This window comes from Oryctolagus cuniculus, chromosome 4 (assembly GCF_051225735.1).
Source record: "Oryctolagus cuniculus isolate XC-2025 breed Fujian yellow rabbit chromosome 4, ASM5122573v1, whole genome shotgun sequence".
Taxonomy (NCBI): domain Eukaryota; kingdom Metazoa; phylum Chordata; class Mammalia; order Lagomorpha; family Leporidae; genus Oryctolagus; species Oryctolagus cuniculus.
The window spans coordinates 31,214,955-31,235,473 of NC_142870.1; the positions used below are offsets into that span (position 1 = coordinate 31,214,955).

Sequence of the window (20,519 nt, forward strand, 5' to 3'; positions counted from 1 at the left end):
AGTTGTCACACAGAGGGTTAAGCTGCTACCTAAAATTCCAGTATCCCATGTGGGCACTAGTTCAAGTTCCAGCTGCTCTACTTCTGATCCAGCTCCCTGCTAATGTGCCTGGGTAAGCAGTGGAAGATGGCCCTAGTACCTGGGCACCTGGCATTTAAGAGGAAAACACAGATGGAGTTCCAGGCTCCAGGCTTTGGCATGGCCCCGCCAGGTCTGATGTGGCCATTTGGGGAGTGAACCAGCAGATAGAAGACCTCCAATTTCTGTGTGTTTCTTTTTCTCTGTAACTCTGCCTTTCAAATAAATAAAATTAAAAAAAAAAAAAAAAAAAAAAAAACAACTTTAGGTTCCATTAGTTTTCTCTATTGTTTTTCTGATATCTCATTCATTAATTTATACTTTTACCTATATTAATTCCCTTTCTTTGCAATCATTGTGCCTTTTCTTTTTTTTCAAATTCCCTGATGTGTAAGCTGCTGTCATTATTTTGAAATTATTTTTCTTTTCCAAGAAGGAACTTGTTTCATATATATTCCATGAGTCATTTGTCTTAGCTGCATCCCTCTAATTTTGATATTTCATGTTATAATTGCCATTCAGTTCAAAACATTCTAAAATATTATTTTTATTTATTCTTTGTCCCTTTAGTTTTGTGGGGTATATCATTTAGTTTAGTTTCACACTGTCTAGAAATTTTCTAGATATAATTCTGCTGTTGATTTCTACCTAATTCCACTGTAGTCAATATATTTTATATATTTTGAATCCCTTAAAATGAATTGAGAGTATTAAATCCAGTCATTATACCTTTATTACAGCTAAAGACAGAAACTCCAGAATGTCTCTTATATAAAATTCAAAATTGTTCCAGGATTACAGTATTATACTCAACTAAGCACATTCCTTTCTATATGATTCTCACTTCTAAGCAGTGGCAAGTGGAAAAAATAACATTTAATTTGAAATATTTATCCTAAATCAAGGTTAACTAATACAACCTTACAAATTAATCAGGCTTTAGCTAATTTCTAAGAGTTCCACTAAATATAATTTTATGCATCATCTTTTTCCCCTCAAATTTAATATATTTTACTAACAGTTTATTAAATTTAAGCCAAAAGGGTATCTGTCATATAGGAGGAATGATTAATATTAAAAAGTTAACAATATTTTCCAGTAATATCACGACTCCTAGACATTTAAGTTTATAAGCAGTTCAAATAAATGTGTATAAAAGTAGTTTCAATTTTTTTAACTTTCTTTTTTAAGATTCATTTTATTTATTTGAAAGACAGAATTACAGAGAGAGGTAGAGACAGAGAGAGAGGTCTTCCATCTGCAGGTTCACTCCCCAGGTGGCCACAACAGCTGGAGCTGCATCGATCCAAAGCCAGGAGCTTCTTCCTGGTCTCCCACATGGACTTGGGCCATCCTCCACTGCTTTCCCAGGCCACAGAAGAGAGATGGGTCAGAAGAGGAGCAGCTGGGACTCAAACCAGCACCCATATGGGATGCCGGTGCTTCAGGCCAGGGCTTTAAAAAGCTGCTCCACTTTTTTAATTTGAGAGGCAGTGAGACAGAAAGTGAGAGTTCTCCCACCTGATAGTTTCTTCCACAAAGGCCTACAACTTACATAAGTCAGACAAGGCGCTGAACCACTAAGCTGGGAACTCAACACAGGTCTCCCACATTGCAGGCAGGAACTCAATCACTTGTGCTATCACCACTGCAATTTTGGGTCTGCATTACTAGGGGGCTGGAACTGGGAGCCAGAGCCAAGTATCAAGTCCATTACTCCAATAGGAGACACGGGAACTCTAATTACTATCTTAACCATTAGAACAAACACCCAACAGATAGTTTCAATTTCTAAAGTAGTAATCAGTCTATGTGGCAAGCTTTAACTGCTAACAAAAACTATTCTGCTTGGGTGAGCATGCAAATGACATCACTGTGACTTGACTAAAATGATCCCAAGTCTATTCTGAATCTTAACACATTAGCTTTCAAACTCAAAGATGCAGTACATATTTCATGAGTCAGACATAAATTAAGTATAAATAAGTGACAAAACTCATACTGGAAATATAATCCTTCCATTACAAGAAATAAGATTTTCCAGAAAGGTGCTGTTGGTGAGAATTAATAATCTCCCTCAGGGCCAGAGTTCTGGCACAGTAGGCTAAGCCTCCACCTGCAGCACTGGCATTGCACATGGGCACCGGTTTGTGTTCTGGCTTCTCCTCTTCCAATCCAACTCTCTGCTTATGACCTGGGAAGGCAGTAGAAGATGGCCCAAGTGATTGGCCCCTGCACCAGTATGGGAGACCCACAAGAAGCTCCTGGCTTCAGATCAGCTCCACTCCAGCCTTTGCAGCCAACTGGGGAGTGAACCAGCAGATGGAAGACCTTTCTCTCTCTTTCTCCATCTCTCTGTCTATAACTCTATCTCTCAAATAAATGAAATATTTCAAAACAAACAAAAAAAGAATTTCCCTAGTATTCAGCAAACATTCTCACAACCTCAACTAGCACTGGTATATTAGCATGGATACATAACATTTTAAAGTAAGATTACAAAACTGACTTGATCTTATTAAACCCTATAAAAACAAATTAAAATTCTGTTCAGGAATGTGAAAGGTCAAGATAACATAATTACATAATTGGAAATAATAATTAGAAGTGCTATGCAAATACTTCAACTGAAATGAGATGACAGAAGAGTTGTTGATATTAGCCAAGTACTGTGATAGAGAGAGGCAATAATCCAAAAAGTTCTATGTAAAAACTGTAATGACTTTCTCTGGGACAATCAGGAGTTCTCTAGTAGCCTGGCTCCCTTTTGAAAAAGAGTTGTTTAGGGGCCAGTGCTGTGGCATAGTGGGTCAACACCCTGGCCTAAAGCACGGGCATTGCATATGGGCGCCAGTTCGAGACCCAGATGCTCCACTTCCGATCCAGCTCTCTGCTATGGCCTGGGAAAGCAGCAGAGGATGGCCCAAGTCCTTGTGCCCCTGCACACACATGGAAGACCAGGAAGAAGCTCCTGGCTCCTGGCTTCAGATCAATGCAGCTCCAGCCATTGCAGCCAATTGGGGAGTAAACCAGCAGGCAGAAGACCCTTCTCTCTCTCTCTCTCTCTCTCTCTCTCTCTCTCTCTCTCTCTGTGTGTGTGTGTGTGTGTGTAACTCTTTCAAATGAACAAATAAATCTTAAAAAACTTGAACTCTGTCTTTGCAACCAGTCAACTTTAGGGCCACAGGGATTCTTTTGGACAAGATCATTAATACCTTGCAACTAAGGAAATCAGCTCCATAATAAATTTTTCTCCATTAAGTATAAGTTTATGCACAGGTAAGTCTTACAATTTTCAAATGTGCTACCTTTAACAAAGTAATCAGGAATTCATTAACAATATCTGACATCTATGTGTCAGGGACTTTTAATCCCTTTAACGTGTTTTTTACCTCATTTTAAAAAAAATTCGTATTTATTTATTTATCTGACCGGCAGAAAGACAGAGACAGAGAGAAATACAGAGCAAGAGAAATAGAGACAGAGAGAGAGTAGGCCCCTACTTGGTGATTTACTTCCCTAATACCAGCATCAGCCCCCATCTGAGCCAGAGCCAAAGCCAGGAGCTAAGAAGTCAATCCACTGCTCTTACTTGGGTGGAAGGAACCCAACTACTTGAGCAATCACCACTGCCTCTGCCTCCTAGGACATGCATTAGCAGGAAGGAGTCAGAAGACGGATTTGGATGTCAAATTCAGGCACTACAATATGGGATGTGGATGCCCTAAATGGTATCTTAAACACGGAGCAAAACAGCCACATGACGTTTTACCTCATTTAAACCCCATGGGAAATCTGTGAAGTAATTGCTGCCATTACTTACATCAGACCCATAAGGAAACTGAAAATCGAGAGACTGAATGAGTTGCTTTAGGCCCACATCTACAACTCAAGCAATCCAATTCTAGCATCTGTATTGTCTGTTAGTTTATATTGTCTATTCCTAACTAGAAGGTATATCTAGATTTACATGCCAAAGAATACTAAACTAAATTTTTAAAGGGCTATTCTGAACAATCAATTGAAAGGAAATTTGATTTCCACACATTTTTCAGGGGACAACTGAGGACAGATCTTAGGCTGTAAATTACAACCTGTGACATTTACTAAAATTCTATGGTCCAAAAGTAGAGGAAAAAATTACTGAATTGACATGAAAACCTGAAACATCATTGTGATACTCAGGTGAAGAAAAACTGCTATTTACAACATATTAAAGACAAGAAGCTACTGTAATAATTGAGATTAGTGATTTGAGATTAAAATTGAAAGTTTCAGATTTAATAATACAAATCAATGCTTCCAAATCAAAGAGAGCAAAGCAAATATAAAGAACATGTATATTCTGTTCATACAGCTGTTATAATTTTACCTTTTGGTTGCGGGGTAAATCTTGGGCATTTGATGGAGGCTTGTAATTCAGAACTAATCTTCTAAATTCCAAAAGATTGAATAATGACTGAAAAAGAACAACAATTTAAGGGACTATTCTATGAATAAAATGAGAGAATTACTTTTGACAACTAAACCACTTATACACAGAACTGTTGAAATTTAGAAAAGCACTTTTCTCCCAGAGATTAAAAAACCACATTTCTTATATTGTATAATACTATTCTTTTTAATTAACAATATTAATTCTACTGAAACAAAATATATACACAAAAATCACCATGTATTGAATTATTAAAAGTTCTTTCTTAATATTACTATGGCTTAACAAGCAATCTCCTCAAATAAAAGTACTCAATGCAAAATCAAACTTTTTAGACATATTAACTCTACCATGAATTATCTAAAAAATACAAATAAATTTATTCACCAGATGCTAGAGATAAAATAAATAGTACCTCTATGCTCACAAAAATATACAATCTAGAAAGGTGATAAATATAAATATATATATTTATAAAAAAATGATACCAGATACAGTAAAATTGGTCACACCAAATTATAATGAACACATATGTACCTCTAAATAACTACTTCATTCACTAACACTCTACTGGAGAAAGCAGTAGCAGAAAATCAGTACTTAACAAATTTAAAAGAAAAGGATTTATTTATTTACTTGAAACATAGAGTTGAAAGAAACAGAGGGAGAGACAGAGAATCTTCCACCTGCAGGTTCATTCCCCAGATGGGTTCAATGGCCAGGGCTGAGCCACATAAAGCCAAGAGCTTTATCCAGGTCTCCCATATGGGTGACAGGGTTCCAAGCATTTGAGGCATCTTCCATGCTTTTCCCAGGCCATTATTAGGGAGCTGGATCAGAAGTGAAGCATCCGGGACACAAACTGGTGCCTATATGGGATGCCAGCATTGCAGGTGGTGACTCTATCCATTACACCATGACATCAGCCCCACAATCAGTACTTTCTACACAAAAGTCCCAACTAAAAAGAATAAAAATAATGCTCACTAGATAAGAGGTTGATGTCTAGCCCAAAGCTAATATTACTAGTGTCCAAAGATTATTTAAGTTATTCTCTGTATAATCTTCTTTTTGTGCTTATGGTCCCTTTCTGATATTCCGGTCCCCTTTTCTCCCAAAATATTAGTCTCAGTACCTAAAAGACCATATATGGAAGGTTACACCTTTTGTAGTCTTCCCTAGCTACCAGCCTAAAGTCAGAGGTTTACATTCCCAATAAACTTCTATAATTTTTAATGTACTCATAAGCAATAAATTCCCAAGGATTTCCTATAAGTCTAGCCAACTAAGTTAATTCCATCTGTGAGAAAATTTTACAATTTAAACATTATAGTACATTTATGTCATAGTTGGAACGAGTTTCAAATCACTTTGGAAAGCAATTAAAAACCCCAGTACTAATGCAGGGATTTTGCCCAATTTTCTTTCATAGTGAAAAGTTCCATTTATCATATAAGCTGCTGTACCTTAGTTTATATGTCAGAATTAGCAATAGAGAAAGAAAATGAAAGGAAAAAATATTCTAATTACTAATAAAAACAAAAAGCTACTTAATAGAGTCTAATAGCCTTTAAAATTACAACATAACAAAACTGCAAGTGATCTATAAGCAGATTTTTCTGCCAGCCTACAACTTCCCAAAATCTGAAGCTTACGTTTTCCACCTCCCCAAAAGATAGTTTCTTATTAGGCCATTATAATCTCAAATTTTAAGGTTAGAGGTTACTTCTCCTAGGCATTTAGATTTCTCAAAACAATAATAATAACTTCTAATACCATGTACTTGCCAATGAAATGATTTAAATATCTATTTAACTTAAAATTGTAAAAGTAGTAAAATTACATATTAAACTATTTTAAACTTAAACTTATTTTAAACTTACTTTAAATTAAACAATTTAGTGGAATATTAAGCCTATGACCATAATAAATTAAAAATGTTATATAAAAATTAAAAATATGAAAAAGTAGCACTTCCTCATGAGTCTTCTAGAATTATACCCTTTTTTATGTATGTATGCTCTCAAATTCAATGTAAAATATACTAATCTAGTCACAAACATAAAACTAGAAAAATTAGCTGTTTTTAACAAACAAGAAATTTTGAAGGAGACAAGCAATTTTAATAGTCTATTTCCTCTCCAACAAAAATGCCAAAATTTGAAACAGAAAGCAAAAGGATAGCAAACAGAATATAGATAGAAATAGATGAACAACTGTATTGTTTGAACTGAATTATGGGAAAAACTTCATTCTATTAAAACAAAACGTGGTGAGCCCTATAACTACTAATAACAATTTAGTTATCACTTCAAGCAGGCTTTTCTTATACACATGGTATGGAAAACAAAGAGCATGTATTCAAACTAGCAAATATTAATTATTCGCAAGTGCATTCTTTTTATACTTTTCAAAGAGAAACTTTCACTCGATGAGCCTCATTAACTGGCCACAGTGGCTTTGAGATAGCTCCTAGTCATGCACAGATAGGCAGCAAACCTATGCAAGGACACTCGGATCACAGACTTAAAGCTGTACTTCAAAGGGCCCATAAGCCTCCACTGTGGCGCTAGCATCCCACATAAGCACCAATTCCTGTCCCAGCTGTTCCTCTTCTGGTGAAGCTCTCTGCTTATGGCCTGGGAAAGAGGTGGAAGATAACACAAGTGCTTGGACCCCTGCATCCTACGTGGAAGAACCAAAAGAAACTCCTGGCCCCTGGCTTTGGATTAGGCCAGCTCCAGCCATTGTGGCCACTTGGGTAGTGAACCAGCAGATGGAAGACCTTTCCCTTTCTCTAACTCTGCCTCTTAAATAACTAAAATCTAAAAAAAAAAAAAAAAAAAAAAAAAAAAAAAAAAAAAAAAACTGTACTTCATATTTTGAAATGTCTAAATTATGAAATAAAAACCTCAAATATTGTAATTAAAGCGAGATAATCTATTAAGAAGATCTAAGAGATTTTAAGATATCAAAAAAAACCCTTAGGTATTTTTATGTCCTAAATGTGAATTAATAACACATAATCAAGGCCGGTAGCAAAAGTACTTCTACAGATGTGTTAATCCAGGTACTCTTTAACATATTAATATCTTGAAAAAACAAATAACATGTTACTTTATCAGTATGTACTATAACATATTAAAGAGTGAAGAATAGGGCCAGTGTTGTGGCACAGAGGGTTAAGCTGTGGTCTGCAGCACATATATCCCAACTGGGTGCCTGTTCAAGTCCAGTTGTTCCACTTCTGATCCAGCTCCCTGCTGATGTGCCCGGGAAGGCAGTGGAGGATGGCCCAGGGGATTGGGCCCCTCCACCAACATGAGAGACCTGAAGAAAGCTCCTGGCTTCGGCCAGGCCTAGCCCTGGCCTTTGCAGCCATTTGGGGAATGAACACTCTTTTTCTTTCTCTCTCTCTCTCTCTCTATTATATATATATATATATACACACACACACACACACATATATGACTTTCAAATAAATGAATACATAAATCTTTTTTAAAAAGTGAGGAATAAATCCCAAAATCCAAAATGAATCTAATCATAAATTATTTTTGCTAAATGCAAAAACGGGGTGGGGGGGCTCAACTGTTAATACTAAAGCAGAAAATTAAAATTATAAATTACTTTCATAGGGAAACAATGAAGCTTGTAGAAAATAAACTGAATAACCAAGTAGCTGTTTAATATCATATGAAAATATCATTCATTAGGCTAAGAAAGTGACAAAATGAAAAGATAGTTTGCATATAAAAAGAAATAGATCACCAACGACTTAAAAACCACTCATCTGGAAAACAAAATAATAAACTACAATTCAGTACATTACAAAAATAAACACAAAAATATGAGCAATAACTGATTTTTCTTAACAGTAATAAAAATTAAGGGCATATTACTACTCATAAATGGTTTTACTTAAAGTTTTATATTCTGATTATCAATGTCAACTAAAAGTAATAAAGAACTGACAACTGCCACTATCAAAAAATTTCTAAACAAAAATTATGATCAATATATTCAATGCATATTCCAAATAATTTAAACTATATAATATATAAACAATATAAATTATATAAACTATATATGCAAATATCTGTTATTTTAGATGCATTAGAAACATTTCATGAGGGGCTTCATAGTTAAGAAAATATGATATTCTTTATCAATATTTATTCTTTAGATCATTCTCACATATTCAATATGAATATTTGTAATTATATAACAAATACCTACTTCATATTAAAATATTATTTATGACTATAATTTTTTTATTATACAAAGAAATCTGATTATGACCACAAAAAGACAGTTCTGGTTTCACATTTGGGTTACAATGCTTCCCTAAATTTACAGGAAATATATAAAAAAAATTTCTTTCCAACTCAACAGCAACTCCTAATGGCAAGGAGAATGGACATACTAACTCCAAGCAAGTGAAAAGCATGGACATCTATTGCTGAAATTCCAATCTAGGATGATGACCAAAGCTGGGTTAAGGGATTCTGCAATCTCACTAGTTTATTAGGCAGCATATATCTTACTAGTTTATTAGACACCATATTATAAAAAGCCAGCTAAACTACCCAGCCTGAAAAAACACAACCCAAACCGAATGCCATTGCTCTAATATCCACCAAATGAAAGCTGCATGAAGATGCTTACCTGAATAACTGCACTAAACCAACAAGTATTGCCAACATTCTTTAATCCAACGGGAGCTTTGTCTTGCCTTTTTCTATCATAAGGGTTTCGAGAATCTCTCCAAACTTCAGTAGGTGTCCTCTTCAAACATGCTTTGTTTTCTGCTATACTGGCTTCAAGAACTCTTCAGAAATGGAAGAAAATGATAGAAAAAAAAACTTATTATATAATGTTGTGCTCTACACCACAGCATATGTAAATTCTAAGTATTTTGACTATATAAGTTCTGACTAATGTACTCGGGAAAATAATATTTAACACTAAATTTACTCAAATAGAGATTATTTTTCTTAACAAGAATAAAGTGGAAATACCAACAGATCAAGGCAAGTGTGGTATCTTTTCCTATGAAAAAGAAAATATCAAACACAAAAAGTTATATACATATTAAAAAAACATGTCAAATTATATTTCAACAAATAGAAGTTTAGTACCAAGAATATAGCACCTACATAAATTTTCTGAGTAGTTACTATATTGCAGTACATTTTAAAAATATAACATAATGACTACTTTTTTAACAATTACTTCAAATCATAAAAATTAAAAACTGAACAAATTATACTGTTACATCTCTGACCCTTAATTCCCCCCTCTATAAGAAAAAATTAAATGAGGTAAATTCTAGGGTTCCTTTCAGTCCCATGACTTTGACAGCTAAATAAAGAAAAATAGTAATTATATGTTCACTTCTTAACCCAAAATCTTGCCTAGGAAAAATTCTAATGAATACATGTCAGAGCAATAAACTTGTTCCAAATAAACTCAACTATTTTTAATATTTTAAATATCGAAACATGGCAAAAGTACTGCCACTTTGCTTAACAGATACTTCTATTCTATTGCTCATGAACATGCAACAACATACCTACAATCATTACAGGAAAACCTTAATTTCCACATATGAACTAACCAAGCATTTTGCCTTCTCAAGAAACTGGTTACTTACTATTCTAAATAAGGATAAATGATATCCAGATTTCTTAATTTGTCTGTGTGTGTATTAAATATCAAAACCTCAGTAAGATAAGAATAATTTTCCCAACTTTCTGGCTTTTTGAGAACATCTCATTCATGTTACACCACCTTTATTGTAAAATATCTGTCCTATCAGACTAATGTCAAAATAGTATTGTTTTGTATCAGCAGTATTTACAACATAACATCAGATACAATGTAATATGATTCCGAACATCACTGCATAAAAATGAGTAAAAATGTTAAAATGTAAAAATGAAAGTAAACTCATACACTTAAAAACCTAAAACTTTAACATCTCTGTGCCTCTAAGAATGTCCCAACATTAACAGCAGTCTGATATGGTAATGGTATGGTTTCAGATAGTTCTGGAGCTTCAAAGGGATGCACCTGGTGATGACCTTCCAGCCACAGAAGATGGCACAGCCTGAGATGGCACAGACCATCACAGCACAAGATAGGGATCCTGTATGCACATCTCTGGTTTATCTTTCTCTTCCTACGCAGCATCAGTATGTACTCACTGAACGCCAACATTCTGATAATCTTACCTAATCCTAACAGCCCCAAATGGCCCCACCTCCTTCACTGTAGTTGAACTAAGTTTCTACCCTCTTTATACTGCACAGTGGGAATTATACCTCAACACTTGAAGCCACGTGAACTGTGAATTGAATAAAACTCTTTATAAGGTCACTCAGCCTCACTTATTTTGGTATAGTAATACAAAACAGACTAACATATACTCTTTTTCAAAGACAAACTCTCCTATGAAATGTAACCTTTTTTCACTATAAGAGTAGGACAAATTTGTATATTTAGAAGTCTAGGTAAAATGAAATTTATATTTATTTCAGTAAAGAGAGATGAATGAGCCAAAATACAAAATAAATTCTGGAAACGGTAGAAGCAACACAACACATAGGAAAGAACAAGTGGTACAACTTATCACGAGATAGAAATGGTGCCCAGCAAATGATCAATACTGGTAGACATAAACAATAACTAATTTTATTCATATCACCACCTCCCCAACAACTCACCCCAGCCTCTGGTAACAACCATTCTATTCTCAAGTTTTATGAGATCACTTTTAAGATTCCATCAGTGATGTCACATGGTACTTCTCCTTCTGGGACTGAGCTATTTCACTTAACATACAACCTCCAGTTTCACCCATATTGTCACAAGTATCAGGGCTTCATCTTTCTTATGTCTGAATGTTATTCAATTTCATATATGTACTACATTTTCTTTATCCTTTCACCAGCTGATGGACACTTTAGCTGTCTCAATTTCTTGGGTATTGTGAATAGTGTTGCGATAAACATCGGACGGAGTGCTGATGTCTCTTTAATAGACTTGATCTCATGTCCTTTGGATACTCACGTACAGGGGAAATCTGAGATCATATGGTCGCTCTATTTTCAACATTTTTAGAAAACTGTATATTTTTCATAATAGCTGTACTAACATATTACAACAGAGTGCAATTTTTCCCTCTTCTTACGTCTTCAACAGCACTGGTTACCTTCTGTCTTTTTTATAGTAGTCATTCTAATTGGACTGAGAGGATACCTTACTTAGGTTTCAATTTCCATTTCCCTGTTAATTAGTAAAATTGGACATTTTTTCATGTACCTGTTCACCATTTGTCCATATTCCTTTTAAAAATGTCTTTTACCATCCATCCATTTTTAACTAAATTATTTGCTATTGAGTTTAGTTCCTTTAATAGTCTGGTTATTAGTCAGACATATAATTTAAAAATATGTTCTCCCAACCGAAGGCTGTCTCTCCACTCCCCACTTCCTATTTTTAAAATTTCAGGTTTTATGTAATCCCATATGTCTACCAGTTTTTGTTTCCTGAGCTTTTGAAGTCTTAGCCGTAAAATCCTTGCCTAATCTGAGGCCCTGATGTCCTCTTTATTGCTTACTTCTACCAACTTCATAGTTCTGTGTCTTAAATTTAGGTATTGAATGCATTTTGAGTTTGTTTTTAATACAGTGAGAAGAGTCTAATTTCATTCTTCTGCATGTGTATATCCAATTTTCACAGCAACATTTATTAAAGACTACTCTTTCTCCAATGTGTTTTCTGATCACTGCTCTGCAAACCAGATGACATTTAGGTATTATTCAGTAATTCTTCCATCTTCTGATGTTTTCTTTTACTTTTAGTGCCTTATTGGGTTTAAAAACTCCCATAAGCACTTATTTTATGTATGACAGGCATGGTGGTAATAAATTCTCTGAACTTTTGTCTGTCAGAGGATGTCTTTATCTCTCTTGTCCATATCTAAAATATAGCTTTGCTAGATATGGTATTCTTGTTTGGCAGTTTATCTCCTTTAGTATTATGTAAATTTCATCCCATTCTCTCCTCGTCTACAAAGATGATGCCAAGAAGGTTTGCAGTCCAGCAAATTGGAACACAGTTACGTGCTGTTTCTTGTCTCTTACATCTTTGAGAATCCTCTCTTAATTGTACATCTTAGCAAACTTGATTATGATGTGTCTTGGGGTAGACTTAAATTGAGTCGAATCTGGTTGTAACCTCTGTATGCCTATATCCAGATAGCTCTATCTTCCTCCAGGTTAAGGAAGTTCCCTGTTGTCTCTGAATATCCTTCCTACCCCATGGTATTTTCAAGTTTTTCTTGAGCCCTCAGTGAACTGAATATTGGCTCTTTTAATAATGCAGACTCAAAGTTCCCGTAGACTTCTTTATTCTACCACCTCCTTTTTTTTTTTTTTTTTTTTTTTTTTTTGCTTTTCTCCTCCAAAGTTCCAATAAGACTTCATTCCTCTTCATATGTTTTCTCATTTTTCTTCTGTGTATTTTCATACAGGCCTTCTCCAAGCTCACTAATACTTCCATCTGGTTTGGTCTTTTGATGACTTCTATAATTTTTAATTTCACTTAATGTACTTTTCAAGTCAAGAATTTGATTTTTTAAACTATTTCCATCTCTCTGTTAAGTTTACCTGTTAGAATATTGATCATCGTCCTATGTTAACTTGAAATTCACCGAATTTCCTTAAAATGGCTAATTTGAGTTCTGAATTTGAGAATTTGCAGGTATCAGTTGCTATCTAATGAGCTTCTGGCACCATATTTTGTTTACTAATTCTTGATATTTGATGTTATGCGTTTGCACCTGTACTTTGAAAGACTGAGAATTTTTTCCAGTATTCCTAATATGATTTTATATGTACATGTCCTAGAAATGCCAGGCAGTTTATTTTCTGTGATTCTATGGGCATTTCTGCTATTTCAGCACTAGATGGCACCCTAAGTTGAGCTTTGCCACAATTCCACCTTTGATCTGTTGCTACAGTTTCAGCACTAGATGACACTCCATTCCATGCTACAACTGATATCCAAACATCACTCTGTGAGGACTAGATTGGGGATAGAGATTGTGTGGCTTTAGCTTCTCACTTTAGCAGACCCAACAGCAAGCTCCAACACAAAGCCCTGAGCTCTCCTCCTTCCCTAACTCCAGGATCTAGGGTTTTATCCATTATCTGCCCAAACTTGGGGTAGAGGTGAAACAGGCAGTCCCTTGATCACTTGGCTAAGACCCTGTTTCATACTAGTATTTACCCTGCTGGGCATCGTCCTGTATGTATTTGAAGTATGCTTTTAATTCTTTCTCTACCCTCTAAGCAGGAGACAAGCAGATTGCAGGCTACACTGCATGGAGCTTAGGGAGGGAGGACTTGGGCCCCTCTTTTCTTCCTACTTCTAGAGTAGTCAACAGTCTGATAGTACTATACTCAATCCTGAATCTCCTTGCAGATGAAGCCCTCTCAATTATATTTTAACTACTACAGTAAAATACTAATAAAAAAAATCACTCTTCTTAATGCCAACAGATCAGATCACATATATCATAATGAGCAATCAATGGATGATAAGTTAATATCCATTAACTAGGGAAAACTTGAGGATATCTAATTTCTGCAAAGAATAAAACCCATGAATCACATTAGCTAATAATTAAGTGGGGCTCAGAGTAAAATTGGCTTGAGCAAAACTAGGTCTCATGTTCCCCCCACCAGGATCAACTACCCAACTCAAATCTACCACCCTACTATCACAATTCAATTTTTTTCCAGATCTCAGTAACACTGCTATTCAATCTAGTCTTGGAAGTTTTAGCCAGAGCCATTATGATGTGGGAAAAGTCATGGAGACAGATTAATCTCATGAGCTGGAGGCAATACCAACCCCAGCCCAATGTAATCCTATCATCAATCACATGACCCCTCCCCAATTAATTTCATGAGCTGGAGGCCATACCTACCCCAACCCCAGGTAATCCTATCATCAATCACATGACCCCTCCCCAAGATGCACCTCTCCTTACCTGGGACTTGGGGACAGTACTATATAACCACTCCCCTTTTCGAAGCTCATCAGGCAGGTGGGAAGGGGGCTCTCTTTCTATTTTGTGGACCCAGGACAAGCACAGCAGGGAATGAAATCCCCTCTTTTACCTTTCCTTGCTCACTCACCCTAAATGAAGCCCTCATGTGCCTTTGTATTCTTCTCATTTTAAATAAAGCTTACCATGCTGCATGCTGTGTTTGTGCCTGTACTTAGAAATTTTCTCTAAGAAGAGAGGGGCCGGCACTGTGGTGTAGTGGTTAATGCCACCACCTGCAGTGCTAGCATCCCATATGGGCGCTGGTTCAAGTCCCAGCTGCTCTACTTACGATCCAGCTCTCTGCTGTGCCCTGGGAAAGCAGTGGAAGGTGGCCCAAGTCCTTGAGCCCCTGCACCTGCGTGGGAGACCCCACAGAAGCTCCTGGCTCCTGGCTTTGAATCAGCGCAGCTCAGACCATTGCAGCCAGTTGTGGAGTGAACCAGACAGGAAGACCTCTCTCTTTCTCTGCCTCTCCTCTTCCCTCTGTGTAACTCTGATTTTCAAAGAAAAAATAAATACTAAAAAAAAAAAGGAAAAAGGCAAGAGCCTGGGATATTAATTTTGGCCCAACCTAGCCCACAAAAATTAGAAAAGAAAAAGAAATCAAAGGGATACAAACTGGAAAGGAGGAAGTCAAACAACCCCTATTTGCAGAGGACATGATTTTAAATATAGGGAAATCAAAAGACTCCACTAAGAGACTACTGGAACTCAGAAAAGAGGTTGGTAAAATATATAAAATTAACGCACAAAATTAATAGCCTTTGCATACACAGACAATGCCATTGCTGAGCTAGAAATTCTAAAAATAACTCCAATGACAAAAGCTACAAAAAAAATTTAACTATCTTAAAAGATCCCTATGATGAAAATTACAAAATATTTTTAAAAAGAAATAGAATAAGACACCAAAAAATGGGAAAAATCTTTCATGTTCATGGGTAGGAAAAATTAATATCATCAAAATGTCCATTATTTCACAAATCAATTTACAAATTAAATGTGATCCCTATCAAAATACCAATAACATTCTTCTCAGATCTAGAGAAAACGATGCCAAAAATCATATGGAAACACAGGAGACCCCAAATTGTTAATCTTATACAACAAGAACAAGCTGGAGGCATCACAATACCAGATTTCAAGACACACTACAAGGCAGTTCTAATCCACATACCTTCCTAATGCAGTTCGCCCTCAGAGCTGCTTCCTGAGTATTAGTCAAGATGAAAAGGAGTTATACGCACCTATTTGTAAAATTCCAAATTCTGCCCTGACTATTCCTGGACAAGATACTACTTCTTTCCCTCATTAGTAACTGTTTGTTGTTCTGGTTGGTAAATCTTTCTGGGGGGCTGCTTAAAACCTTAATTCCAGTTCACATGTCTAGATTCCAACTTGTAGAAATGAGTAATCTGGGCCGGCGCCGCGGCTCACTAGGCTAATCCTCCGCCTAGCGGCGCCGGCACACCAGGTTCTAGTCCCGGTCGGGGCGCCGGATTCTGTCCAGGTTGCCCCTCTTCCAGGCCAGCCCTCTGCTGTGGCCAGGGAGTGCAGTGGAGGATGGCCCAGGTGCTTGGACCCTGCACCCCATGGGAGACCAGGAAAAGCACCTGGCTCCTGGCTCCTGCCATCAGATCAGCGCGGTGCGCCGGCCGTAGCGCGCCAGCCGCGGCGGCCATTGGAGGGTGAACCAACGGCAAAAGGAAGACCTTTCTCTCTGTCTCTCTCTCACTGTCCACTCTGCCTGTCAAAAAAATTAAAAAAAAAAAATACTACTTTGTCAACTAATGAAGGAATACCAATTAACATAGCTCTAGACTACCTCTAATCATCTCTTTCAATTTTTCTACATATTTTCCATTTTAGCCAGGTGAGTTACAGGATAGTTAAATTTCTTCTGATGCATTTCCCATACTAATGGTGCCTTCTTTAACTGTTTCTAATCTGCTATTTAAGGCTGCATTTTGACTGTTGTTTTGTTTTGTTTTCACTTACTTGTTGCTCTAATTTTCATTTGCAAAATATATTTACTTTTTAAACATGTTAGTTTTTCTCACTTCCTTTAAAAAGCGAAGGCATTCTGGCACAAATCATTATATCTGAACACAGAGGTGCCTTTTTTCCTGCCTGTCATTTCTGCTGATTCTCATGGTGAGTTTTTCCTCATATATGCTTGCTAATTTTGATTAGCAGTGCTAGTAGAGCCTCAAGGGTTATTTCAGGGTATTCATTCAGGTCTAAGATAAAAATAACTTCCTGGCCGGTGCCACGGCTCACTTGGCTAATCCTCTGCCTGCAGCGCCGGCACCCAGGTTCTAGTCCCGGTTGGGGCGCCGGTTCTGTCTGGGTTGCTCCTCTTCCAGTCCAGCTCTCTGCTGTGGCCCAGGGAAGGCAGTGGAGGATGGCCCAGGTGCTTGGGCCCTGCACCTGCATGGGAGACCAGGAGGAAGCACCTGGTTCCTGCCGCGGATAGGCGCAGCGCTGGCCATAGAGGCCATTTTGGGGGGTGAACCAGCAGAAAAGGAAGACCTTTCTCTCTGCCTCTCTCCCACTGTCTAACTCTGCCTGTCAAAAAAAAAAAAAAAAAAAATCTTCCTAAGAATCTATTTTTGATTCAGCAAGGACCCAGAGATAACAAAATTCTAATACCATTTAACACTAAATTCCCAATTTGAGATTTATTGCACAACTAAAGTAACATAAATTTCAGCTGTAAAACCATGATATAAGCTCTCAGGGGGCAAGTCCCCACAGTTTTATCAAAATGACTATTCTAACTATCTCTATGGTACTCCAAAGTCTATGAAGGAAAGAAATGTTTACCATTTACCTTTATTGTATGGCATCCTCCTGTGTATCAATTAACAGAGGCATGATCTCCTATCCCTACCTTATACTGACAATGGTCTCTGACTTCTTTTGCCCCATTCATCAAGTATATCAAAAGTGAAGTTCAAGTTTATACACAAAGGCAAATACTAACAAGGGAAGAAGCAACTTTTAAATGCTTTGCAGTGAGCTCCTGCTTTCACTTTGGTTTTAGTCCTTGATCTCAGTTTTGATTATCTTAGCAAGCTTCTACTTTTAAGAATATTTTAAAATATTTTATATTCAATAAAAATCACATTCTTGTTTCCAGCAAACAGTCCTGATCACCATTTCTTGAAACAGATGGAGGTGAACTTTTTACAACTATCTTAATTACAGCTTAGCCTTACCTTCCACTAAGCTACTTTAAATTCATTTTATGAGGTAAGCCATTCTCATGGAAAAATAGGCCATAAACACAAACCAGTCATAATATAGTTTATTAGCAAGTTTCAACTATTCATACTTCACCTGTGCCTAGCAACAATAACCACGAAAGAACTGTAACAAACACTTCCAATTTGACTGTTGAAAAAGATCACATTTAACATGCATACTTTTAAAGTATACTTGATAAATCTTCCATAAAATAAATAAGTGCCTAAATAAAGTTTAAGATTGTAAAAGGATAAAATTATGTGTAATAAATTGTATTATTAATGTGTGACTGTGTGACTGCATATTAAATTATGTCTACTAAAATATAACAATAGTCAAAAAATTCCAAGATTTCACATAAGATTTTGCCATATGAACTGACTAAAAAGAGTTAAATTTACATTTTAGTATGATAACATAAATTTCTTCCTTAAAAACACATTTCTCTTTTGAATTTAGAATCTCTAGATTAATAAAGACCATAAGAATAAAAAATATCTCTGCCAAATGTTTAGCTAAAATTCTCACATCCTCTTTTCCTGCTATAAAGAGATTTACATATGTACTCACTAAATATACACAACATTATTTTGTTAATTGCAAATTATGAAATCCACAATCACAAAAATATATTTTGCAATGGCAAATTAATACAACTCTTTTACTTTTGGAAGGTATTTTAATGACACATCAAACTATACTAAATCTCTGTAATGTTATCTAGAATAAAAACATTTATTAAATATTTACTAATTTAAGATTAAATTTAAAGAACTAAGAACAAAGAAGAACATTATAAGATATTTTTCCAATTTGAAAAAACTATACATAAAATATATATAACATATACTGGTATACTACACTGAACTTAATAGCAGATTAGAAAGTCTTATCTTTCAATTTTAAAATTATATTTATTTTACTGTATAATTAGTTGTTTTCATTAGAAAACATGATATAAAACTTCTAATACTCAGAAGTATTAAGCTTCCAGACTTTCTTATATCCATTAACTTAATGTAAATTCATATATACATCTACTTTTAAAAATACTTAAATCAAGTATAATACCTTCTATTTTCTAACTTCTTTTTCACATAATAGATAACAATGTTCCTTAATTATTAAATCCAACTTGTATATTTTATGTTTAACACTATTTCCCCCAGAAAGTTTAACTATTGTCAAGTTTTATAATTATTCAAGAAAGTTATTCATTCCAATCAATATTTTAAAACAGACAAAACATATCCCAAATCCTTCAGACAAAAAGCCAAACTAAAATGTCCAAATATAGGCTGTTCATTTTTTGTTCTCATCTAAATTATTAGCATTAAACATCTGCCACAACTAAGAGAGGTATAATAAATTTATTAAGCATTTACACAATATAAAATCTTAAAAAGTAGCCTCAAAAGTAACATTTAAAGACTACAAAAAACATCAGTGAGAAGAAAAATTTTGTGGCTTGCTAAATAGCATTTTGAGGTAACTCCTACCCCCACAGTAATCTCAGATTATTTAAGAAGACATATATCATTGATATTATGCCAAAAGAAATTATCTGAGAAAGAGAAAGCTGGTGGTAACACACTGCTGCCAAACACCTCTATACAGTAAAAAAAAAAAAAAAAAAAAAAAATGTGGGGGAGGGCTATGTGCCAGGGCAAGGTTTAAACCAGTATTGTTTCATGATAAAACTAAATTTATTTAATCCTTAGGTGGGTTACACTAAAACATTTTGCTTATTAAATCAAAAAATTCTATCAAACATTTCATAACACACACACAAATACACATACAGATACATACAGATACAACCACACATATATAGATCAGTGGTATGTAAACTACAGTCAATAAAATAAATCCTGCTGGCAGCCTATTTCTGTCAATCAAAATTTATTAGAATATAGCATACTCATTATATTATGTATCAGCTGTAGCTGGTTTTACTTCAAGAACAGTTTTAACTATTTATGGCAGGAAACCTACAACCAACATAGCCAAAAATATTACTGGCTGTTTACAGTAAAAGTCTGCTGATTCCAACTACAAATTATTCCAAATAGAAGAATATATCCATGAAAGTCAGGGGAAAATGTTAAATATTAAAAGACATTTAAAATAATATTCTATTATGCCATTCCAAATTTTTAAAAATCCAAGCTTCATTTATAATCACAACTAAAATATAAAAACTTTGGTTACATAAATATACAAACTGTAAATACAGAAGCATCTTAATAGTTTGTTTAGAAAAACAGTGTATCTCATTGCCCCTTAAAAATAATTAAAGTCAATTATGCTATAAATAGTATTTACATTTGCTATTATACAAATTACGTTGTTACCTGCTAATGGCTTGCTCCTCATCAGTTATCCCAGTCTCCCTGAATGCCCTGTTTGATTCCGCCAAACTCAAGGCAATTGCTCTCTGAAGATCATCTTTATCATCTCCAGTAAGATCAATCACATCTGAAAAGCAAAACTATCTTCCTCAAAATTAAAAGTCAAACAGAATGAAAGGTAATTTTTATCATGGAGATTTATACAAAATATACTCTTTCAAGCCAAAGTCAGAACTACCGTACTTCTCTAGGTCTTCCATAAAAGACTATTTAACAACAACAA

General features: G+C 35.3%; 1 protein-coding gene across 14 annotated transcripts in view; it reads right to left on the reverse strand.

Annotated features, from left to right (window-relative positions):
- The window catches only part of USP25 (ubiquitin specific peptidase 25), a 160,232-nt gene that overhangs the window by 89,836 nt on the left and 49,877 nt on the right, over window positions 1-20,519 (reverse strand). For all 14 annotated transcript variants that reach the window (XR_016232343.1, XM_008267137.5, XM_017347192.4 and 11 more), the window contains 3 exons: window positions 20,240-20,363; window positions 9,182-9,344; window positions 4,451-4,537 (listed from right to left, as the gene is read on the reverse strand). Coding sequence is in view for 10 of the 14 variants with exons in the window: in XM_008267137.5 (XP_008265359.1) it covers window positions 4,451-4,537; window positions 9,182-9,344; window positions 20,240-20,363 (374 nt within the window). In the remaining 4 variants the exon portion in view is untranslated. The remainder of the gene's footprint in view (window positions 1-4,450; window positions 4,538-9,181; window positions 9,345-20,239; window positions 20,364-20,519) is intronic.